A 20,357-nucleotide genomic window follows, 5' to 3' on the forward strand; every position below is an offset into this window, starting at 1 on the left:
CTTGATACGCAGAGTGAGTTGTCAAATGAGTGGGTAAATATCCAAACTCGATGACAATAATGATATGACTTTTAAAATTTGTGTTACTGTCCTTTTCTAATGCACAGATCTCTTATTGAAAATCAAATTGCTTTTTGAAAGGTTAGGAACTGAAAGTAAGAGGTTATCCCAGTTCTAGTAGAAAGGAGATGAAGCAGAACAGTAGTCACTTCTTTGCTGTCTGTGGTAACACTAACAGGTTTTAGTATATAAAGCAACGTGCAAGGATTTTCAGTCGAAGTGGTCAGAGCAAGGTCACTCGTTATACGAAATGCTCCTTATTTGCCTAAGGTTGGATCTATGAAGAACTGTGAGCCTCTGAATTGGCTTTTGAAAGGTTGTGTAGGGAGTGGCAGGATGGGTTTGTGGCTTTAGTCTGAGAGAACAGAGAGGGGATGCATCACGCACACGGGGGGGGGGGGTGTATGTATGTATAGTATATATCGATATATGTGGACCAGTTAGCTGTTGTTTAAAGAACAGTAATATTCTTACTTTAGTTTATCTATATTGAGTATTTTAAATAAAGTATTTCCAGATTTTATATGTTGTACAAGAAACATTTTATGTCTATATATCTGCATATATGTATGTGCACAGAAGCACATTTTTAACATTTATATTAGACGCATGCTACAGTTGGAGATGACATGGCCTTTATATGACTGCAGCTGTATTTTTCCAAAAGAATAGTAGATGTTAAATGTCTTTGTAAATATTCCTTTCTCATTATTTTCTGCTAGAAGTGTGCTTTTATTTATTTATATGTATAATATTTGTATTTTATATACATACCTGCACACACAGGGTAAGACTGTAAGTAAACCACATGCAAGTTTAAAAAAGCAGGCTTTTCTTTCATGGACCTTTTCCTACCCTACCATTGTTTTGTAATACAAACAAAATGTATTTTTTTTGGCTTTCAGAAAATGGATCCAAGTGGTGTAAAAGTGTTGGAAACGGCAGAAGATATCCAAGAAAGACGTCAACAGGTTTTGGACCGTTACCACAGGTTCAAGGAACTATCTTCTCTAAGGCGCCAAAAACTTGAAGATTCCTATCGATTCCAGTTTTTCCAGCGTGATGCAGATGAGCTTGAAAAATGGATCCAAGAGAAACTGCAGATAGCATCTGATGAAAATTACAAAGACCCAAGCAATTTACAGGCAAGTCCTACTGCCATTTTATGTTTCCTGTACTATTAATTTTAGGGCATACCAGGTCAACTGGGATAGACAGAACAAATGCATAAATGTAACTTGATCTGGGAGTGGTGAAGAAAGATGGATGCAAATACACGCGGCATTGCAAAGTGTTCTTCAAAAGCCTGGTTTCTTTGCTGGTGTAATTGGAATATTTCTAATAATGGATTAGATGCTAAATCAACATAGAAAAAGTTACTGGATATAATGTAGTGTAAAACCAGCTTTGTTTAATCGTAGAATTTGTTGGACGCTTTGGCTCTGTAAATAAATGTGAATTAACTCTGATTGTTTCCACAAAAAAAAAAAAACAAAATAGAAATGGTAGAAAATAAACTTGTGTGGGTGGAACTAGCTGATGGGTTCTCAGATGTTTGAACACTCCGGTGTACAGGAGCAAACACAATAATGAAATAGCTAAAATTGGGATGTTTGAATCCACCCGTAAAACATATGATACAGCTGTGATTTCAACTGTTCTGTTTTATTGTTTGTTTGTCGGTACTGAATATGCATAAAGTACGTGAAAAATCTTGATGCTGAGAAATGTGGAGGAGGGCTATGCACCAAATCTCAGTCACATTCTCTGATGTTTTACTTGTAGGGGAAGCTGCAGAAGCACCAAGCCTTTGAAGCTGAGGTGCAGGCCAATTCAGGGGCTATTGTTAAACTGGATGAGACTGGAAATCAGATGATTAATGAAGGCCATTTTGCATCTGAAACCATAAGAGTGAGTTAAAACTTTTTTTTTTTTTCCTCTCAACAGACTTTTCCTCAAACACTTTGTGCCCATCGCACAGATAATTCTATATTCTAAAACACTTTTTAAAATTCTACAGATACTTGATTAGTTGAAATCACAAGAGAATTTATATTTGTAAAGTTTACAGATATTTTTCTCTTTCACGAGCACCTAGCTCTTATCTTTTCTTGGATCTAGTTCTGAGATGAGCTGTCTGCCAGTGGAGTCCAGGAACTCGGACTGGAAAATCACCAGTAATTCAAAGATGTTTTGAAAGTCACAAGATAAATGTTTAATTATACTTGGGGTTCTTCCTAAAATGGCACAATATCAGGAAACAACAAATTCACAAGGCCTGGTGTGAGAGAGATGTTGACCACTCATTTTTTGGTTATATATAGCATTTTAATTTTCTGCAATAATAACTGTAACTAATACAAGCAACCATACCAGTAAACTACATACATCTAATTTCAGTATGCTCTGGCTCAGATCAGGTCTCTAGTGATCTTTACTTTCTGGTTAAGTTGTACTGGCTGTATGTTTGAACCTCTTTGGATTTGCTTTCCATGGCTCTTTCTGTGAGCCTCAAGTACAGTGCTCTGTCTGCTCTGTTTATCTGGCAGTGAACATCTCTTAGGACAGCTGCTTCCTCAATAACGAGCCGTAAGCTTTCTTCAAATCCTTTCCTGAGATCTACTGTTGTGGTTTTTTTTTTTTTTCCCTTTCTCTCTAAATCTCCCAACCTGTGTAAGGCCATGAGAAATGTATTCTTAAAATCTTTGCTGCTGCACTAGACAGTTTTACATTTGACAGTATTTGAGTGATTATCAATGTTTCAAAAAGTCTGAGCAAACTGTAAGTTTTTACATAATGACTTGATATTCATCTTTTACTCCTCCTCCTATGTATTCTCATTTTTCTCTGGTTATGTTAGTGTTTTTTTTTTCTTATTCCCACACACATATGCACACACGTACATGCATGTACCCTACCAGTAAACACTTATTTTTGTTCTGCATACCAGCTTCTTCTCTAGGACTCATTTTGTTAAATCTGGTGTTTCTGGGCCTCACTTGTTTCAGTGTCTGTTGTGACTGCATTTTTGTTTAATGCAAGCAAGTTGTTTGAGGCTTTTTCCTTTATAGGATTTGGATGTGAGCTGTTATAACTTTTCAAAAGGAGAGCTCTTGTGATATTTTTGTAGTGATTATCAAACTTAACTGATACGCTCGTCATTTCATTGTAACAAAGAAAATATGGTGACTAAGAAAAGCAGATTTTTTTCTTTAAATACGTTAGGTAATTTTTTAAAAAACTAAGGTAATTATTATTTTAGAAATCTCATTATAATTGTATAGTCTTTACCACAAATAGGAATAAAAAAATGCCTTGCAGTTGGGTGATCTGAAATAATACTGTGTCTTAGCTGCTCAATATAAACTGTTATTTGTGTTCTGTTTGGAGTGGTAATTTCCCTTTTAATGGTTCAGTCTTTCACGCCATACCGGACTGCACAGCGCCCAATAGTAACGGCTACCCAAGTTGGGTCCCACATACGAGTAGGTGAAACTTTTGGCTGTGCAGTGCAACTTCTTTTTGCAATGTCTTCTTTCTTCCTTGGTTGACAATTTGCACTATCCTTTTGGGCAGTGGTAGGAGTGTCAGCTCTCTCCTCCCTTGAAACCTACCTAACTGAATTTTCTAAACGGATTAAATGGGTATCCACCCATGCTAGATGTTCAAAAGCTTCTCTAGCATGACTTTCAAGTTTCAGATCTTGATGAGCAAAGCGTTATAGATGATGGGTGGAGCAGATACTTTCCTGTTTTGCAAGTTGTGTGCCTGTGTGGGAGTGGGGTTTTTCTTTTAATCGTCTGTAAAATTTATGGTTGTTCCCAACAGTTTTCAGAGGCAGACTCAATATTAAAACAAGTGATTGCTCCTAGTATTCCAATATTATGTTACTTAACAGTGGTAGCTAAATATATTAACTGATTAGTGCTAAGAGAAATGGTTAAAATACTGTAAAGTGGCACAAGTTCCACTTGAAACAAAATGTATTGTCTTAAATAAAAATAAATCCCCAAATGAAGATGAGATTCACTTATTGGGAGTTGACTTCCATGTAAGACTGAACATTTGAAGGGGACAGCAGCAAATTTTTGGTCTGATTTCACACTAGCATAGAAATTTTTATCTCCAAGTGTTTACCTCTTTAGTTGTGTAAACATAACTATTTGATAGCTTCCTTAATAACAAATGTGTAAATACTCAGTTCAGTAATTTCTACTTTTGTGTCGTTACATCACTTTACATCATTTGAAAACTAGTGACTGGAGATGAAATTGTTATGAGGTTTGTCCACCCTTTGTCTAAAGTAAGGTTTAGGATGTCCAACTTTGGGAAAAAAAAATCTTCTGTTAAGGTCAGGAAGGGAATAAATCTAATCTTTGATAGAGTATTTTAGTAACAACATCCTATTGTTCTAGACTCGGCTGCAAGAGCTGCACCGACTATGGGAATTACTGTTGGAAAAGATGAGAGAGAAGGGAGTCAAACTGTTGCAAGCACAGAAGCTGGTGCAATACTTGAGAGAGTGTGAAGATGTCATGGACTGGATCAATGACAAGGTATAGTGTTACCTGTCTTTACTGTGTTCTTGATGGGAAATTTGATGTGTTTGTGTGGAAATTTTCTATCAACATGTAGTTGCTGGAGTTCAGGTAGTCACAGAGAGCACCTATACATTTTACTTAGTTTATTCATATTGCATAAGCAGTAGGTATGCAAACTACTATTTGTTCTTTTGCAGCCGTCAAAAAAAGGTACTTAGTCTACTACCTTTTCTAGTACCTCTAGGAGGAAGCCTGCGTGTTGGAGAGCATAGTTAAACATAATCAATTATTTCTTCGCTTTGAGGAGGCCTTTGTATTTTTCATTGTAATCGAATTCAGGTTTCCTATAAGGGAAATCTACAACATGTAAAAGCAAATGTTTTCTATAAATGTTCTAAATGATCTACTAATAGAAAGTAGCCAGCCTAACCAGCAAGCAGCGTGTACATAATTACTTAATGATTGGAATATCTTTAGATACACATTGTAAGGACATTAACTGCAGGAGGACTGTTGGCTTTTGATTCTTTGAACTCTGAGGAAACAGACCACAAACCACACTACCAAGAAAAAAAAGCCACAAAATGATCATATAGGTTTTCTTAACGATGGTTTACTGTTTTGTGTTATTGAATATGTTACTGTTCTGTTACTGAATATGACGGTGCACTTTTCATAAAGAAATCTTGCATCAGATGGCTGCAGCAAAAGCTCATAAACAATCTAAAAATGTAAACAAATTCTAGTCACTGTGTGTACCACAAAATAGCATGGGCAATTACTTTGTAGTTTTAAAAGTATATTTTTTTCTGTGCATATTTTCTTTCAGTAATTTTGGTTGTTGTAGTAGTGATCATTGTGCACAGAACAGAAAACTTATGATAGAAGAATTGATTATATTCAATAACTTGAAAAATGAGTAAGAGCAAGCAAGATGAAAAAATAACAGCCTTAGTGATCTCACATGTTTTCTACAATAATGGACAGATGTTGGGAGGGGACTTTAATGGAGTTTGTAGTTTTGTAGTTTTAAATCTTACTTTAAACACAGCTATTGTAACTGTCTTTGACCTATTCAAAATTAGGACAGTTTGCTTTCTGATTTTTAGTAGTGATTTCCCATAGGATATACTGAAATTTACTTTTTTCTTGATGTGCTAGGAAGCAATAGTGACCTCAGAAGAGCTTGGGCAGGATTTAGAGCACGTTGAGGTTCTGCAAAAGAAGTTTGAAGAGTTCCAGACAGACCTTGCAGCTCATGAGGAAAGAGTAAATGAAGTGAACCAGTTTGCTGGCAAACTTATCCAGGTGAACATTCACGTGTGTTGAAAATTTCTCTTGGCGAGTCTGATATAACACAGCAAGCTTTTGTCTGCAACTTCGTCTTCCCGTGTCGTGTCTGTCCCCCCCCCCCGATTTGGTAGCAGATCTTTAAGCTTTACTCTGCATATGCCTAGATGCTTGACTATCTTAATCTTAAACGGTCATCATTTGATTCACTTGTTCTGCAGAACAACTTGAGTAGGTGCTCCAACTGAAAACATTCCTGAAAATGTGGAGAATAGTGATTAGTAAGAGAAACTGTCATATTTGGGGTTAAGTGTATTTCCCTTGGACAACCAGGATTAATATACCTTCTCTTCTGGTACGTCATCTGGGGCTTGATCAAGGATGGAGACAGGGCAGGAAGTGTTGCATTCCAGGAAAAAAAGACACTGTTTACAACCCTCTTCCTATTGACCAATTACTGCATAGGGAAACTTGAACCTCTACAAGAATATTGAATGTTTACGCAGTGAGGTTTCAGGGAAACTATTGAATTGAGTGATCATCTGGAAAGTGCAGTAATTATAAATTGATCTCTTGAAAACCAGTGGTGTTTCAAGGTTTTGTCAATGGATGTAAAACCACGGAACATACGAAAATAGCATTTTTCCTTTCCTTGCTAGGAACAACACCCTGAAGAGGAACTGATAAAGTCCAAACAGGATGAAGTAAATGCAAGCTGGCAGCGTCTTAAGGGGCTTGCCCTTCAGAGGCAAGGAAAACTCTTTGGGGCAGCTGAAGTTCAGCGCTTCAACAGGTATGGTATTGGCTGGATCTGCTGAAGTGATGTAATATTTGTGTGGATGTTTAATGATGCATTCAGCTGCATACAGTAGTATGAGAAAAGCTACTGTTGTCTGTTAGGTTTTTGCTTTACTCTTCCTCATGACTTGTTGAATGAGGACCTTGTTGTTCTGGAATTACCTTAGAACAGTCATTCTGATTTAGCTTTTCAACACTTGGCAGTTTTGTTTGTTCCTGCTAATGGTAGTTTTGCTTCTGTTTCCTGAGTGCTTTTTCCCTCAATTCTGTCCTAGAAGAGCTGCAAAAGGGGTGGGCTTTTGTTATCAGATGGGTGTCAGTCCAGTTGTTCTGGGGGTCTTTGAGCAGTGTCTTTCTATCCTCATCTCCATCTACAGCGTTTTGAGATTTGCTGTAATTAAGTCGGAGGAGGGTCCAGAGTTGGAAATGGGTTTGTACCTATGGGTTATATATATGGGTTTGTATGCTAGTATGTCTGGCATACATACAGGAAAACATCCTGCTTGCTTTCTGTTTCCATACAAGATAGACTACTTTCAATTTGTGCTTTGTTTTGAAGGGATGTGGATGAAACAATCAGCTGGATTAAGGAGAAAGGGCAGTTGATGGCCTCAGACGATTTTGGCAGAGACTTGGCCAGTGTGCAGGCTTTATTGCGTAAGCACGAAGGCCTGGAAAGAGATCTTGCAGCTCTGGAAGATAAGGTATGCGTACGAGATGCATTTTACCTACAATTTAAACGCAGTAACCTGCTTGTAAAAGGCTAGAGGCTTATTCACTGTTTATGACTGGGTTTAGGTTAAGGCCCTTTGTGCAGAAGCTGACCGTTTGCAGCAGTCTCACCCCATAAATGCTTCTCAAATTCAAGTGAAACGGGAGGAGCTGATTGCCAACTGGGAGCAGATCCGAACTCTGGCAGCAGAGAGGCACGCTCGCCTTAATGACTCCTACAGGTAGGAATACTGTCATGCTGAAATGACCTTCCTTCCTTGTTCAAATTTGACGGAGGGCTCTTAGGAGGAGAAGAAAGGGATGCTGTTTCCAAAATTTTTGGATGATTCTGGTGTTTTCAGAAGCAGTCTTGTTCACCAAATTATATTTTACAATAACTTCTTGTAGTAAAAGAAATATATGATAATCAAATACTCAGAGCTTTTGGTCATTCTCTGGGTGTGGATCAATTATGAAAACAGACAGCTTGGTGTTTCAGGACATTTGCCTTTTCTCCCATCTGAGTTGATACCTGCACTTAAAGTACATTACAAATCTGTTCACTATGGAGTCCTTGCAATTCTCTGTGAAGACTGAGGTATGGTATATTGTTTGATATATTGTCGTAGACTAAATGAAGTACCCTTTTCTGGGATAGTTGCTTTGTTGCTGTGGGATTTGTCTTCATCTGATCTTGTTTTTATACTAGCATGGTTGTACATGAAACATCATGTGTTAGATCACTATTGAGAAGCCATACTAAAAAGAAACTTACCGTAATATGGTGGTTAGTTTACATCCTCTCTGGTTTTGTTTTTCTGCTGTTTGTTCCCTTCCATGATGCAAGATTTATGGTGACGGAGACCCACGCAAGTAATCGTTCTTCCGTTGCCTTCTCTGTCATAATCTCTTCAGGCCAATTAACAGCAAATTTAAAAGGGAAACAGAAACTGATCATTTTTGCTGATAAGTATTAAGTACATGCCAAAGGCAACAGCTGTAAAGGCATGCTGAAAGGAGTCTGAGTATTTGTTTGCTTGTTTTAAGACTGAGGCATGTGCAGTTGAAACTTTCTGTCAATTCCCCCGTGACACACACTCTGTGTTATGGTTGTGACAGAAGCAGTCCTGTGGGCTGTCTTGAAACACTCTGCTTGAGAACTATCTTTTGATTTCTGTTGTCTTCAACATACAGGCTTGTAGCTAGGAATATTCCTTTTACTTTCAACATAAGTTATATGCAAAACATGTCTTTGAGAGATGGATTTTGAACCTAGCATTTTCCTAACTTTAAAAGGCTTCTTTTTTGACTGAGAGCATATTTAGTTATTTAATATTCTGATTGCATTTTGATATTGTTTTGTTTCTATCTGAGGAACAGCTTTTATGTTTTTAACCCTTTCTCTTTGGTAAGGATGGAGAAACTATGCAAACAAACTATTCCCAAACATTTTAAATTTTGCATTCCTAAGGCTGCAGCGCTTTCTTGCGGACTTCCGAGACCTCACTAGCTGGGTGACTGAGATGAAGGCTCTGATAAATGCTGATGAACTTGCCAATGACGTGGCTGGAGCAGAAGCCCTCCTAGACAGACATCAGGAACATAAGGTATAATGGTTGTACAGCCAAATCCAGTCAGTAACCCTCAAGGACTGATTTGTATGTCTAACACAGTCTCTCAGTCAGAACTACTGATGTTGTGTCACTAGAATCCTTAGATCATGCAACTAACACAGTACTAGATTGCTGTCCTGATTTAATATTTTTACTATTTTTTGATAGTAGATATACAATAATATTTAAGAATGCTTATGATAATGTTTTATAAAAAATAATTAAACCTGATAACGGTTAGTCAGTTGGACTAATGACTGTTTTAGTTCTCTGACATGAGGAATTGCTATAAGTAAGCAGAAAAAGTGCAGCTTAACCAACCTTTAGTTTCATTTTAATTTATGAATTTATACTTACCTTATCTGCATTGTAAGGTAGTAGATTTCATTCTAGTGTTCATGTTAAGTGTAATGTATTTAAAGATAGTTGAAAATTTATCATTCAGGTGTCTAGACTGCTGTCTCTGTGCTATTTTTAATAGCAGTTTTCATATTCTGACACTATTCTAAGGTAAATTTTGTGACTAGCTTATTCACATCCCCTTTCATAGGGTGAAATTGATGCCCATGAAGATAGCTTCAAATCTGCTGATGAGTCTGGCCAGGCTTTGCTTGCTGCTGGGCACTATGCTTCTGATGAAGTTAAAGAAAAGGTAAGTTGAGAGCAAGAGCTCCTAGAAGAATTTTGTCTCTTCCTTCTATGTCCTTTAATTTAAAAGTTCATTTCTTGTTAATATCGTAATCTGCAAAGTATCATTGCTCTTGGTTACAGGGCTTTTTTTGTGTATTTAAGTAATATGTGCTTTTCGTTCTCAGTTGACAGCTTCTGCTTATCTATTAGTAGGAACTATTAGGACTATTAGTACTATCTATTAGGAACTATTAGTGTATCTTCCCTGCAAAAGAAAAATGGGTTATCTGTTTATCTAAGTTTAGGTTTGCTATCAGAAGTGTCAGTAAATATTTAGTATTTCTAAATTTTTGTTGTCATACTAATGGGACCTCTCATGAAGTCTGCATATTGAAACATAGGTCAATCAGATGGTTCAAATGCCGTAAGTGAGAGTGGGCCAAAGAGTTTTCAGAGGCTGAGAGAGCACGATGGTTTGCTGAAGAGCTTCTCTTATGAATAGGTCTGCAGTCAAAAAGACCAGTTGTCCATTAAATATCTCTGTGTAGATTTAATTTGGAAAAGGAGAGGTTTCTGACTAAAGTCAGAAGGTTGTAGCTTCTACTCAAGCTTGATAAGCTGAGAAAAGACTTGACCTATGTGAGGATGATGATGTCAGTAAGAGGAGAATCATTCTTTATGCAGGAGGTAATTTTTAGTCCTGTGTTAACCACTTTTTTTAGAATCACAACTTGATTTTACATTGAGATGGTAATGAATCAGACTGTTAAATAGAATTATTATATATTCCTGTTCCCAATCCATTAGCTGACCATCCTCTCAGATGAAAGATCTGCCTTGCTAGAACTATGGGAGCTTCGCAGACAGCAGTATGAACAGTGCATGGACCTGCAGCTTTTCTACAGAGATACTGAACAAGTTGACAACTGGATGAGCAAACAAGAAGTGAGTGCATATCTTTGAACTCTCCAGATATGGTTGATTTCCATTTCTGGCAAGTCTTCTGTAGACTTAAACAGTTGGTATTTACTAGTGGCAGTGACTGCCACTGAACATGCGCTAGTGAGCAGGTTGCTGTGCAGAGTTATTTATCTGACTGCCCAAGTTGCGACAATGACTATTTCATCTAATGCTGAAACTATTAATTGTGACAAATTGGCTTGAGATTGCTTTTCTGTGTGTAAACTCTTGTAAAATGCTGTTCGAATAAGAGGTTAAAAAGAATTATTCAGAACCTTTGGCTGTTAGAGGCGTACAGGGAACACCATTGCCGTTATATCATCCTTTACTTTTCAGTAATACCATAAGGTAGGGAAGCATCGCTGGCCATGCTTGAGTTGACTTAGAGCAGCTGAGTGTGGAAACATAAAAATGTGTTTGTTTCCTTACTTTAGGCATTTCTGCTAAATGAAGACCTTGGCGATTCTCTGGATAGTGTGGAGGCTCTTCTAAAGAAGCATGAAGATTTTGAGAAATCCTTAAGTGCCCAAGAGGAGAAAATCACAGTAAGACATTTACATTAGGTGATCACTAAATGGGCAAGAAATAAAACAAGTGAATTTGTTGACTGGGGAGGAAGACATTGCTGGAGGATGACAGAGAAGGATGGGGTTTGCTCTGCAGAATAATCCACTGTTTTATGGGATGTATTATCTCTAGATTATGTGTATTGTCTCTGAAATGGAAAATAAAGAAAAAGACAAGATAGGACTCAATTGCTGCCTCAGAGGGCTGAGTAACCCAGTGCTTGCATATCATGCCGAGCACATAGGTGAATGAAGATTTGTCAAAAATCTGCACTCTTCCATATGTAAGATGATGGTACAGATAAAAAAGGGTGTAACAATAGCTATCTTAATGGCTTTCTGTTAGTTTTACTGTGATAAACTTTTGAGAATTAGTCTACTAATTAAACTTGCACATACAATTTCTGTGACACCAAGTAAATGGAAAAACCTATTTTCTCTTTAGGCATTAGATGAGTTTGCTACTAAATTGATTCAGAATAACCATTATGCCATGGATGATGTTGCTACACGCAGAGATGCTGTAAGTATCTAAAATAGATTTGGACTGTAGGCTTTAAATCATGTTCTGCTTTATTATTTTAAATGGTGCGACTGCAATACAGCATGAGTCAGCAGAGCTCTCCCAAAAGTACAGATACAGTGGTGGTTCTTACAAGCTCAAAGAATTTAAAAACCTAAAAATCATTCCTTTTTTTTTTTTCTTTCTTCAGCTGCTGAGCCGCCGAAATGCCCTTCATGAAAGAGCTATGTACCGCCGTGCTCAGCTGGCAGATTCTTTCCATCTGCAGCAGTTTTTCCGAGACTCTGATGAGCTAAAGAGTTGGGTTAATGAAAAAATGAAGACTGCAACAGATGAGGCATACAAGGTAAACACAAAGACGAACGTCAGAGTAATTTTAAGGCAATACCAGGCTTAATGTAATCAGTCTAATGATATGAACCAGCGTCAACCGAAATGTTGCTGATAATAGGCAGTATTAAAGGCAAGAGGAGGAACTGTAATTTCTCCCTGACCCCAAGGGGGATTTTCCTGTCATGCTGTAATCATGCTTGTTCGGTAGCTTAAGTGTTCTGATTTCAAAGGCGTATGTTTGGCACCAAATCCTCTAGTGTTGTCTTGGCATGTGTATGAATGTAGTCTAATTTTAAAAATTCTTCAGAGACCTATAGGTGCTAATTTTGAATTGAAAGGTTCTTTTTCTTTCTTCATATATAGGATCCATCAAACTTGCAAGGTAAAGTTCAGAAACATCAGGCTTTTGAAGCAGAGCTTTCTGCTAATCAGAGTCGTATTGATGCACTGGAGAAAGCTGGCCAGAAGTTGATTGATGTCAATCACTATGCATCTGATGAAGTGGCAGCTCGCATGAATGAAGTTATCAACTTGTGGAAAAAACTTCTGGAGGCCACTGAGCTCAAAGGTACAAAGAATGCTCAGAGGAATACGGGCAATTCTTTTTCTAGGGAGTTTAGCCGGGAGAAGACAAGAAGCGAGTTAAACGAAGTGGAAAACTTATATAATCTTTTTCTCTTGCCACTCTGTCTTGGTCAGGTATAAAACTGCGTGAAGCCAATCAACAGCAGCAGTTTAATCGCAATGTGGAAGACATTGAGCTGTGGCTGTATGAAGTAGAGGGACACTTGGCTTCTGATGATTATGGAAAAGATCTTACTAATGTTCAGAATCTTCAGAAGAAACATGCCCTGCTAGAGGCAGATGTTGCTGCCCATCAGGTAAGGGAAATAATTTTAGTTCCTGCCCTTTCAGATCTGCTCACTGAAAAGTATACACTTAAGAGACCTTAGCAGGTCTATATTTTCATAGTTTTTGTAGCTTTGGGCTTTGTAGTTTACTTATCAGAAATAATTTTGAACTGAAAGGTAAATTGTATGTTTCTAAGAATGGTATCTTCATGACTTTGACAAAAATAGGCTTTTTGAAAAAGTAAAATTATTCCATACTGTGACCTGCTGACAGCACAGTGTTGTTTTGTGCTGTGAATACAATTTAAAAAGATGTGCTGTGCTTTGTGTACGAAATAATTCCCCCTTAGACTCTGCATTTGCAAAAAGCTTATTCTTGTTCAGTTTGTTTTCATGTAGCTCTAAGAAATGGGAGGGGAGGGAGAACAGTTCAGTTATTAAATATAGAACTTTACAGCAAATGGTTCCTTAGTTTGCAAATGATCTTTAGAGGAATTAAATCCACAGCAAGAAAACCAACAAAATCTGGGTTCCCACAACTGGAATTATTAGTTGTTAACAATTGAAAAATGATTTGTCTAGAGTAGCACATCTGTAAAGTTAATGTAATGTCAAGAATCTTGTGTTTAATTTATGAAATTGACAGATTAAAACCAATTACATTTACATAATGTGTTGAATACTGTCCAGGATATAAGTATTACCAAAATTATTGCACTGGCCATGTGCAACTGAGGTTCTCTTTTCTTCTTCTGTCACAGTATAACTTACTAGCTGAGACCTGAAAATGTTTTCAGACACTGCAGCGATCTTGCAGAAATTCTGACATAGTGTTATCGCTGAATTAATTGTAGGATCGTATAGATGGCATTACAATCCAGGCACGCCAGTTCCAAGATGCTGGGCACTTTGATGCTGACAATATCAAGAAGAAACAAGAAGCTTTGGTAGCTCGTTATGAAGCTCTAAAGGATCCTATGGTAGCTCGCAAGCAGAAACTTGCAGATTCTCTTCGCCTGCAGCAGCTTTTCCGTGACATTGAGGATGAAGAGACCTGGATTAGGGAAAAAGAACCTATTGCGGCTTCAACAAACCGAGGTTGGTCCATCCCAGTATCTCCAGGATTTAGATGTCAGAATTGCTCTGTTATAACTGGTCTCTTTATGGAACATTCCCTGGTAATTTCTGAAATGTTTATTGTCATTAACATTGCCTGGAGTTACATATTTGCCATCACCCATGGTTCTTCAACTGTTATGTTACTTCTACAGTTCCAATGGGTAACTTGGTTTTCATAGTGCTCTCTGTCTGCCTTGTGATAGTACTTATTCTGCAAGTTTGTCTAGCACTGGTTGCAGCTGCCTTGAAATTTTTGGTTAGTCTAATGACTCTAATTTAGCTGATTAACTATTTTATATCTTTCAGGCAAGGACTTAATCGGTGTCCAGAATCTGCTGAAGAAGCACCAGGCTTTGCAGGCAGAAATTGCAGGCCATGAACCCCGCATTAAAGCAGTCACACAGAAGGGAAATGCTATGGTGGAAGAGGGTACGTCTCAATGTTTTTTAACTCCTGCTTCTTTCAGAAATCCAAAAGTCTTTGTGCTGGACTTTGTTCTCTGGCCCTGTACAATTAAGAATCACTGCCTGTTTTTATCCCTGCAATAGACAGGTACCTGCTAGCAAGGTGAACTTCTGGTCATTCTTTTACCTGAAAATAAAAATAGATTCCTTGATGGGAACCTGTCACATTTTTCACAGATCTCTATCTGTTCTTGACAAACATATAAGCCCTGTATTCAGTAACTTTGTGCCTGTGATACTTAGTCTCCATTTTTAAATCTATTAAAAGCTTGTATCATCACTATGTATCTCTGATAATCCTCCACAAAGACAGCAAGAGTCATTCCTGCTTTTGAATAAGTAGGCATCTTTATTTCTGACTGGGTGTTATTAACACCAGAATGCTAAAAAAAAATACCCCTGATGCCAGGATTCAGTATGCAGGTCTGAAATAGTATTTGTCTGCTGCCAAAACTCTGCCACTGGAAAGAGATGACCTTTCCTGTTTCATCATTGAGGAGAAATGTTATGATGTGGCTTGTTTTGTTCTTAATGTATTTCTAGTACGGTTTGATTGACAAGTACAGTGTTTTCCAGTCAGAGGTAAAAGGACAAGCTGAGTCGTGTTACGTAGGTTTAAACGGGTGTAATTTCTGTGACTTTCAAGAAGTACAAGTAATCTTTTAGTGTGTATTATTTACACCTCCTTAAGTCCTTCAGTTTCCTCTCCTTCTGTTACCTAGGACATTTTGCAGCTGAGGATGTGAAAATCAAATTGAATGAGCTGAACCAAAAATGGGACTCTCTGAAAGCTAAAGCATCTCAGCGTCGACAAGACCTAGAGGATTCCCTGCAAGCTCAGCAGTACTTTGCTGATGCTAATGAGGCAGAATCCTGGATGAGGGAAAAGGAACCCATTGTAGGCAGTACAGACTATGGAAAAGATGAAGACTCTGCTGAGGTATTTGTTGTTTTAATCAGTTTTGCACAAAGACAGTGAGGATTTGTCCAGTGGTAAAAAAATAAGGAGCTCTGCTAATTTCAGGATTCTTAACAAAAGAGGCAGAAGATTCTTGCACCAAGCTGAATTTTGGCTCTGAGACAAAAGATGACAGTGTTTCCTGTGTCTTAATTATTATTGCACATGAAATTTTGCTGTTCAGTATATTAAACCATTTGCGAGGAAACTTTACATTTGTAGTCAGTCTTTTATACCTGTTTTGGCTTTTTTTTTTTGTAAAGTATAATGAGACTAATATCAGCAAATTCCTCATGTGATGTTGCATTTCAGTATGAATCTGGTGTTCAGTAGTTCATTGGTCTGGAAGTAATTTTTTGTCTAGAGTTATTTTATAGTATCGTTCTGCAGTCAAACACCACATCCCAGACGCTGCTGACTGACATTTCATCAAAATGAAGTGCAGTTTAAAGGCATGCTTTCAACTTAACACTATTTCCAGAGTGATAACGTGGTATTTCTGGTCAGAACAAAAGAATGTTTCTGAGATAAGGTAGAGGAAAAGCACCAGAAGCATTTAGACCACTATCTAGCCTGTGAATAAATAGAAGTGGTTATTCTCATGAGTCACAAGACTGACAGCTCTGAAAAACCCACATTCCCTCTGTATGGAGCCAAAGTGTGTATTTTAAGCCAAGCAGTATTTGTAAAATGGCTAGGTGTACATGTTGGTTTTATCATTCACTTTCAGGCTCTTTTGAAGAAACATGAAGCTTTAATGTCTGATCTTTCCGCTTACGGCAGTAGCATACAGGCGTTAAGGGAACAGGCCCAGTCGTGCCGGGTAAGCAAAGATGTTAATGATGTTGCTAAAATTCTTGGCTCAGCAGACAAAGCTTAATAACAGTTGTTGGTTTTGAGAATTTATTGCAGACTGTACTTGATTTTGTCAAAAAAATTTAGTGGTCTGTTTTTAGAGTAAGACAGCTGTGTTGCTTTGGAAGAAGACAGTATAATATGGTGGTTTTGAATGCAGACAGCTCCTGAACTAAGTCTGTCTGCATTTGTTTCAACAAGAATAATTTTAAGGCACTACAGTAGCTTTAACTAAAGCTGAAGTATTTTTAGGACAACTACATTGATTGTAATAAACATGGAACAACTCACTTTTCTTGTGCTCCTTCTTTGTTAGCAACAAGTTGCTCCCACAGATGATGAAACTGGGAAAGAGCTCGTTCTGGCACTCTATGATTACCAAGAGAAGAGTCCCCGGGAAGTGACTATGAAAAAGGGAGATATCCTTACCTTACTCAACAGCACCAACAAGGTATGCTCTTGCCTTCTGGTTTACTGAGCTGCTTGGTGCACTTGGTGGTGTGTGTTCTGTGGAGGGGGGGGTGGTGGTGTTTAATTGTTTTTGTTGTTGTTTTGGTGTGGTTTTGGGTTTTTTTATAAGAGCATTCAAAGAAGTTAAAGAATTTGCACATTTAGTCCATGTTCCTATTCAGCACTTTAGCATACTTCTTCAGCTCATTCTCATGACTCCTCTATAGCTGCCAACTTTTCTAAGTCAGATAAACAACATATGCTATAGGGCATGTGTCTGTGAGAAAACTTATTTACCTACTGTTGAGGAATTTTTGACCAAACACAAGGGGAGACATGGAAGTAAGACCTAGATGTCTTCAAGAGGCAGTTTGTTTGAAATGATCTCCATAAAAAGAACAAACTATTGTGAGCATCGCTGGTTTTCTTGTGTTAATAGAAGGCTCTAATTTGCAGCATTCAGTTGCTCAGCATACTTTATGCTTGGTGCTTGCCTCACAGTGGTTGGTTGTTTTGTTTGTTTTTCTTTCAAGGACTGGTGGAAGGTTGAAGTTAATGACCGTCAGGGATTTGTACCAGCTGCCTATGTGAAAAAACTAGATCCTGCCCAGTCTGCATCCCGAGAGAATCTCCTGGAAGAGCAAGGCAGCATAGCATTGCGACAGGAGCAAATTGACAACCAGTAAGATCTAACTGATGAGATATGATGCCCATCCCGCATTTGCTGGCTTGGGTTTTGCCTCGCATATGCCAGAAGTTTAGGCTGGTGCCTCTTACGCTAGGGAGTAATTGATTGGAGCAAAACACAGGGCTCATTTACCAGGGGCACCATATTCAGTTGTTTTATTCTTCTTCTAAATTTTCTTGTTGCTTTTCTCATTTTTTTTTAACTGTAAAACTCATGACACTAGAGCTCAACTTGCTGTCTGACTTCAGTATCTCATGTGTTCCTTTTGTTGTTGTACCTAACAACTTAAACTTGTTTGTGAGTTATATCTGTCCTAAGCAACTCTTATATTTGTAGTTGTCACTTCTTAATGTGTGATCTGTTTTGAAATGCTTTCTTAAATTTGGTTACAAAAAGTACAGTACCCTCCCTATATAGGGCTGCCTCTGGAGGTGACCTCCTTAGGAGCTGTGACTACTTTGGTGCTAGCTCATTACTCTTTTTCCTGAAATGTGGTGCCATTATTTGTTGCCATTACATGGGTTAAAATGTACCCCTCTCCTTTTTTTTTTTTTTTCTTCACTCCCCTTCCTTTTTTCCCTTTTAAAAGAGGAACATGCCATTGCAAATAGAGAAAACTGTATGGCTGCTTGGTAACGACCTCCTAAAGCACATGGTAGTTGTAGATTAGTTCAAGCAAGGGCTGTGGGTGATAGCTGTGAGCTACTGGCTCATCTTATCAAGCCACTTGGAAGCCAAAGCTGAAAGTTTTATGCATACTCCCATCTGTTTGCACAGCTATGCTGTCATTACATGAGAATTTCTTCCCACTCAGTTGTTTTGAGCCACCAGTTATTGCAGTGACATATAATAATTACTAGCTTTAGCTCTAAAATTAAAAAAAAAAAAAGACTGCCAAAAAAACTCCACAAACCACCAACTCCACCCCACCCCACGCCCCCCCCCAAACCCAGAAAAACAAAGCAACAAAAAAAAAGCTTGTACCAGTGGGAAGAAAGGATACTGGAAAGTTGTGACGCATTGTTCAGGATTTTAATAATGTATAACTTTATGGGTTTGCATGCTGCTTTTAAGAACTAGAACAGAGGTGCCTTATTTCAGAGCTAAGGAGAGGGGACCACCCATTAGTTTACAATCACATGGCACAATGATCAGGAAATGAGGAGACCTTATAGCGAGAGTTCAACTGTACTGCTGAGGTTTCCTTATGTGAATTGTACTCCTGATTTGCTTTGTTTGCTTCTGAATGACACCTAATTTTCTCCATTTAAATGTGAACTCTTAATCATCTCCTACCACAGACAACCCATGGATGGAGCTGCTGCTTTCATTATTTTTGTTAATCTGACTAATTTTTTGCATGCATTTGCTGTGCTCCCTCTGTCTGTGCAGGACTCTCATAACTAAGGAAGTCGGCAGTGTATCTCTGCGTATGAAACAGGTCGAAGAACTGTGAGTAGGATTAGCCCTTTCTAAACCATGCTGTCTCCATGCTGTCACTACTCATTCTCCCTTTGTTCGTTTCTTTGGGAAAGCTGCTCCAAAGAGACATAGAGGAAGCAATTTCTGCAATGTGAATTATTTTAGTTTAGATGAGTGTTGTGGTATGTGTTTCATGTGTGCTTCATAGCCAGCCATCCAGCCAGCTGCTTATCTTGTCGGTCACCTCTACCCTGCTAAGTTGGTTGATGATGTTGTTTTATGTTATGCTGATTTTGCTTATCAAATGAGGCTTTAGTGGTATCTAGACTGTTTCCTTTAAAAAGCATCTCTTGCATTTTCTGAGGTGCTGATACAAATATTAGTTTGTTTTCATAAATATATATAAAAAATATGTATACCAAGTATTACATCACATATGAATGTCTTGGAGTTTGGGAAGGGTGGGGTTATTGTAGTTGATCATATAAAGTAACATTCATGCTGGGTAGTCAAAAAGCATTAGTTTGTTTATATAGGATGATTGGGTTTTATATTAACATTAACTTAATTTTCAAACTTGTGTTCATGTCTCCTGGAAAAAATACCAAATTTGCGTTGTGGTCTTGGAAGTTGCTGGGAGATCCAAAGCAAATAGTGTTCATTGGCTGTGCCTGACTGTCTTTTCACGGAGAATATATTTCTTTAGAATCACAAGTGAAAGTATTATGTTAATCTCTGAAGTGCTGCAAAGCTACTTTGGAGTAAGGTCTGCTTCTAAAGGAATTTTGCCCCAGATCCTCTATGAGCTTCACAAGTATTTAATACCTAAAATTGTATGCTGAGGCAAACATCTGCACTTGGGGTAGGCTTCAAAACAGTGTTTTCCTCAAGTCATGGTAGAGTCTTTCTATTCAAACCTAATGCAAAAGATTCTTAGTTCCTTTCTATCTAGTCTGAAATCAGGATAGACAGGAAAGCACAAAGTCTGCTTCCATGGAGAGACTTAGTGTTGATTATCTGTTCGATGTATAGACGTTACAGCCCAGGGTATCGAGGATTTTCTTCAACAGACTTTGTCATCTCTGAGTTATTGGTTGGGAAAATGCTACATCATTGAACTCTTCAAGTTCAGAGGTGTAATTGCTCAGTGTTTGCCTGTGTGCTCCAAGGTGGGAAATGAAAACATTGTAAGGCTGCCCTTTCCCCGTTTGAGGCCCCTGTGGCTATCTTAGCAGTGTCTTAAGTTATTTGATTTAATAACATCAAAATGAATGGCTTGATAATGAGAATCAGTTTCTGCTGTTCATCATTGTAGTAGACCCATGTGCAGTCTGATAAAGGATATTAAAAAAAAATAATCCAGATACAGCTAGAATATCTCATCTTCCAGAAGACTTAAAATAGGGTAATGGTAAGAACGGGTGTTAAGGGTATGGCTTTTCTGAATGCATGTTCTTTAAAAACAGGTATTATGCACTGCTAAAGAGATCTGTAATTCAGTATCAGTGACTGTAAAACTTCTGTT

The 20,357-nt window shown here is 38.0% G+C and overlaps 1 protein-coding gene across 5 annotated transcripts in view; it reads left to right on the forward strand.

Annotated features, from left to right (window-relative positions):
* Positions 1-968: 968 nt before the first annotated feature.
* SPTAN1 (spectrin, alpha, non-erythrocytic 1) overlaps positions 969-20,357 on the forward strand; it is a 43,993-nt gene continuing 24,604 nt past the window's right edge. For 3 of the 5 annotated variants that reach the window (XM_009700342.1, XM_009700343.1, XM_009700344.1), the window contains exons 1-22: positions 969-1,205; positions 1,846-1,971; positions 4,476-4,616; positions 5,763-5,909; positions 6,551-6,684; positions 7,249-7,393; positions 7,488-7,642; positions 8,872-9,007; positions 9,564-9,665; positions 10,451-10,588; positions 11,038-11,148; positions 11,615-11,692; positions 11,883-12,038; positions 12,389-12,593; positions 12,725-12,906; positions 13,731-13,974; positions 14,302-14,424; positions 15,182-15,399; positions 16,148-16,240; positions 16,589-16,723; positions 17,256-17,404; positions 18,803-18,862. In XM_009700342.1, coding sequence (XP_009698644.1) covers positions 969-1,205; positions 1,846-1,971; positions 4,476-4,616; positions 5,763-5,909; positions 6,551-6,684; positions 7,249-7,393; positions 7,488-7,642; positions 8,872-9,007; positions 9,564-9,665; positions 10,451-10,588; positions 11,038-11,148; positions 11,615-11,692; positions 11,883-12,038; positions 12,389-12,593; positions 12,725-12,906; positions 13,731-13,974; positions 14,302-14,424; positions 15,182-15,399; positions 16,148-16,240; positions 16,589-16,723; positions 17,256-17,404; positions 18,803-18,862 — 3,215 coding nt within the window. The remainder of the gene's footprint in view (positions 1,206-1,845; positions 1,972-4,475; positions 4,617-5,762; positions 5,910-6,550; positions 6,685-7,248; positions 7,394-7,487; positions 7,643-8,871; positions 9,008-9,563; positions 9,666-10,450; positions 10,589-11,037; positions 11,149-11,614; positions 11,693-11,882; positions 12,039-12,388; positions 12,594-12,724; positions 12,907-13,730; positions 13,975-14,301; positions 14,425-15,181; positions 15,400-16,147; positions 16,241-16,588; positions 16,724-17,255; positions 17,405-18,802; positions 18,863-20,357) is intronic. The other 2 variants (XM_009700345.1, XM_009700346.1) reach the window with 1 other exon arrangement.

The sequence above is a fragment of the Cariama cristata genome, unplaced genomic scaffold (genome assembly GCF_000690535.1).
Source record: "Cariama cristata isolate BGI_N322 unplaced genomic scaffold, ASM69053v1 scaffold10585, whole genome shotgun sequence".
Lineage (NCBI taxonomy): Eukaryota > Metazoa > Chordata > Aves > Cariamiformes > Cariamidae > Cariama > Cariama cristata.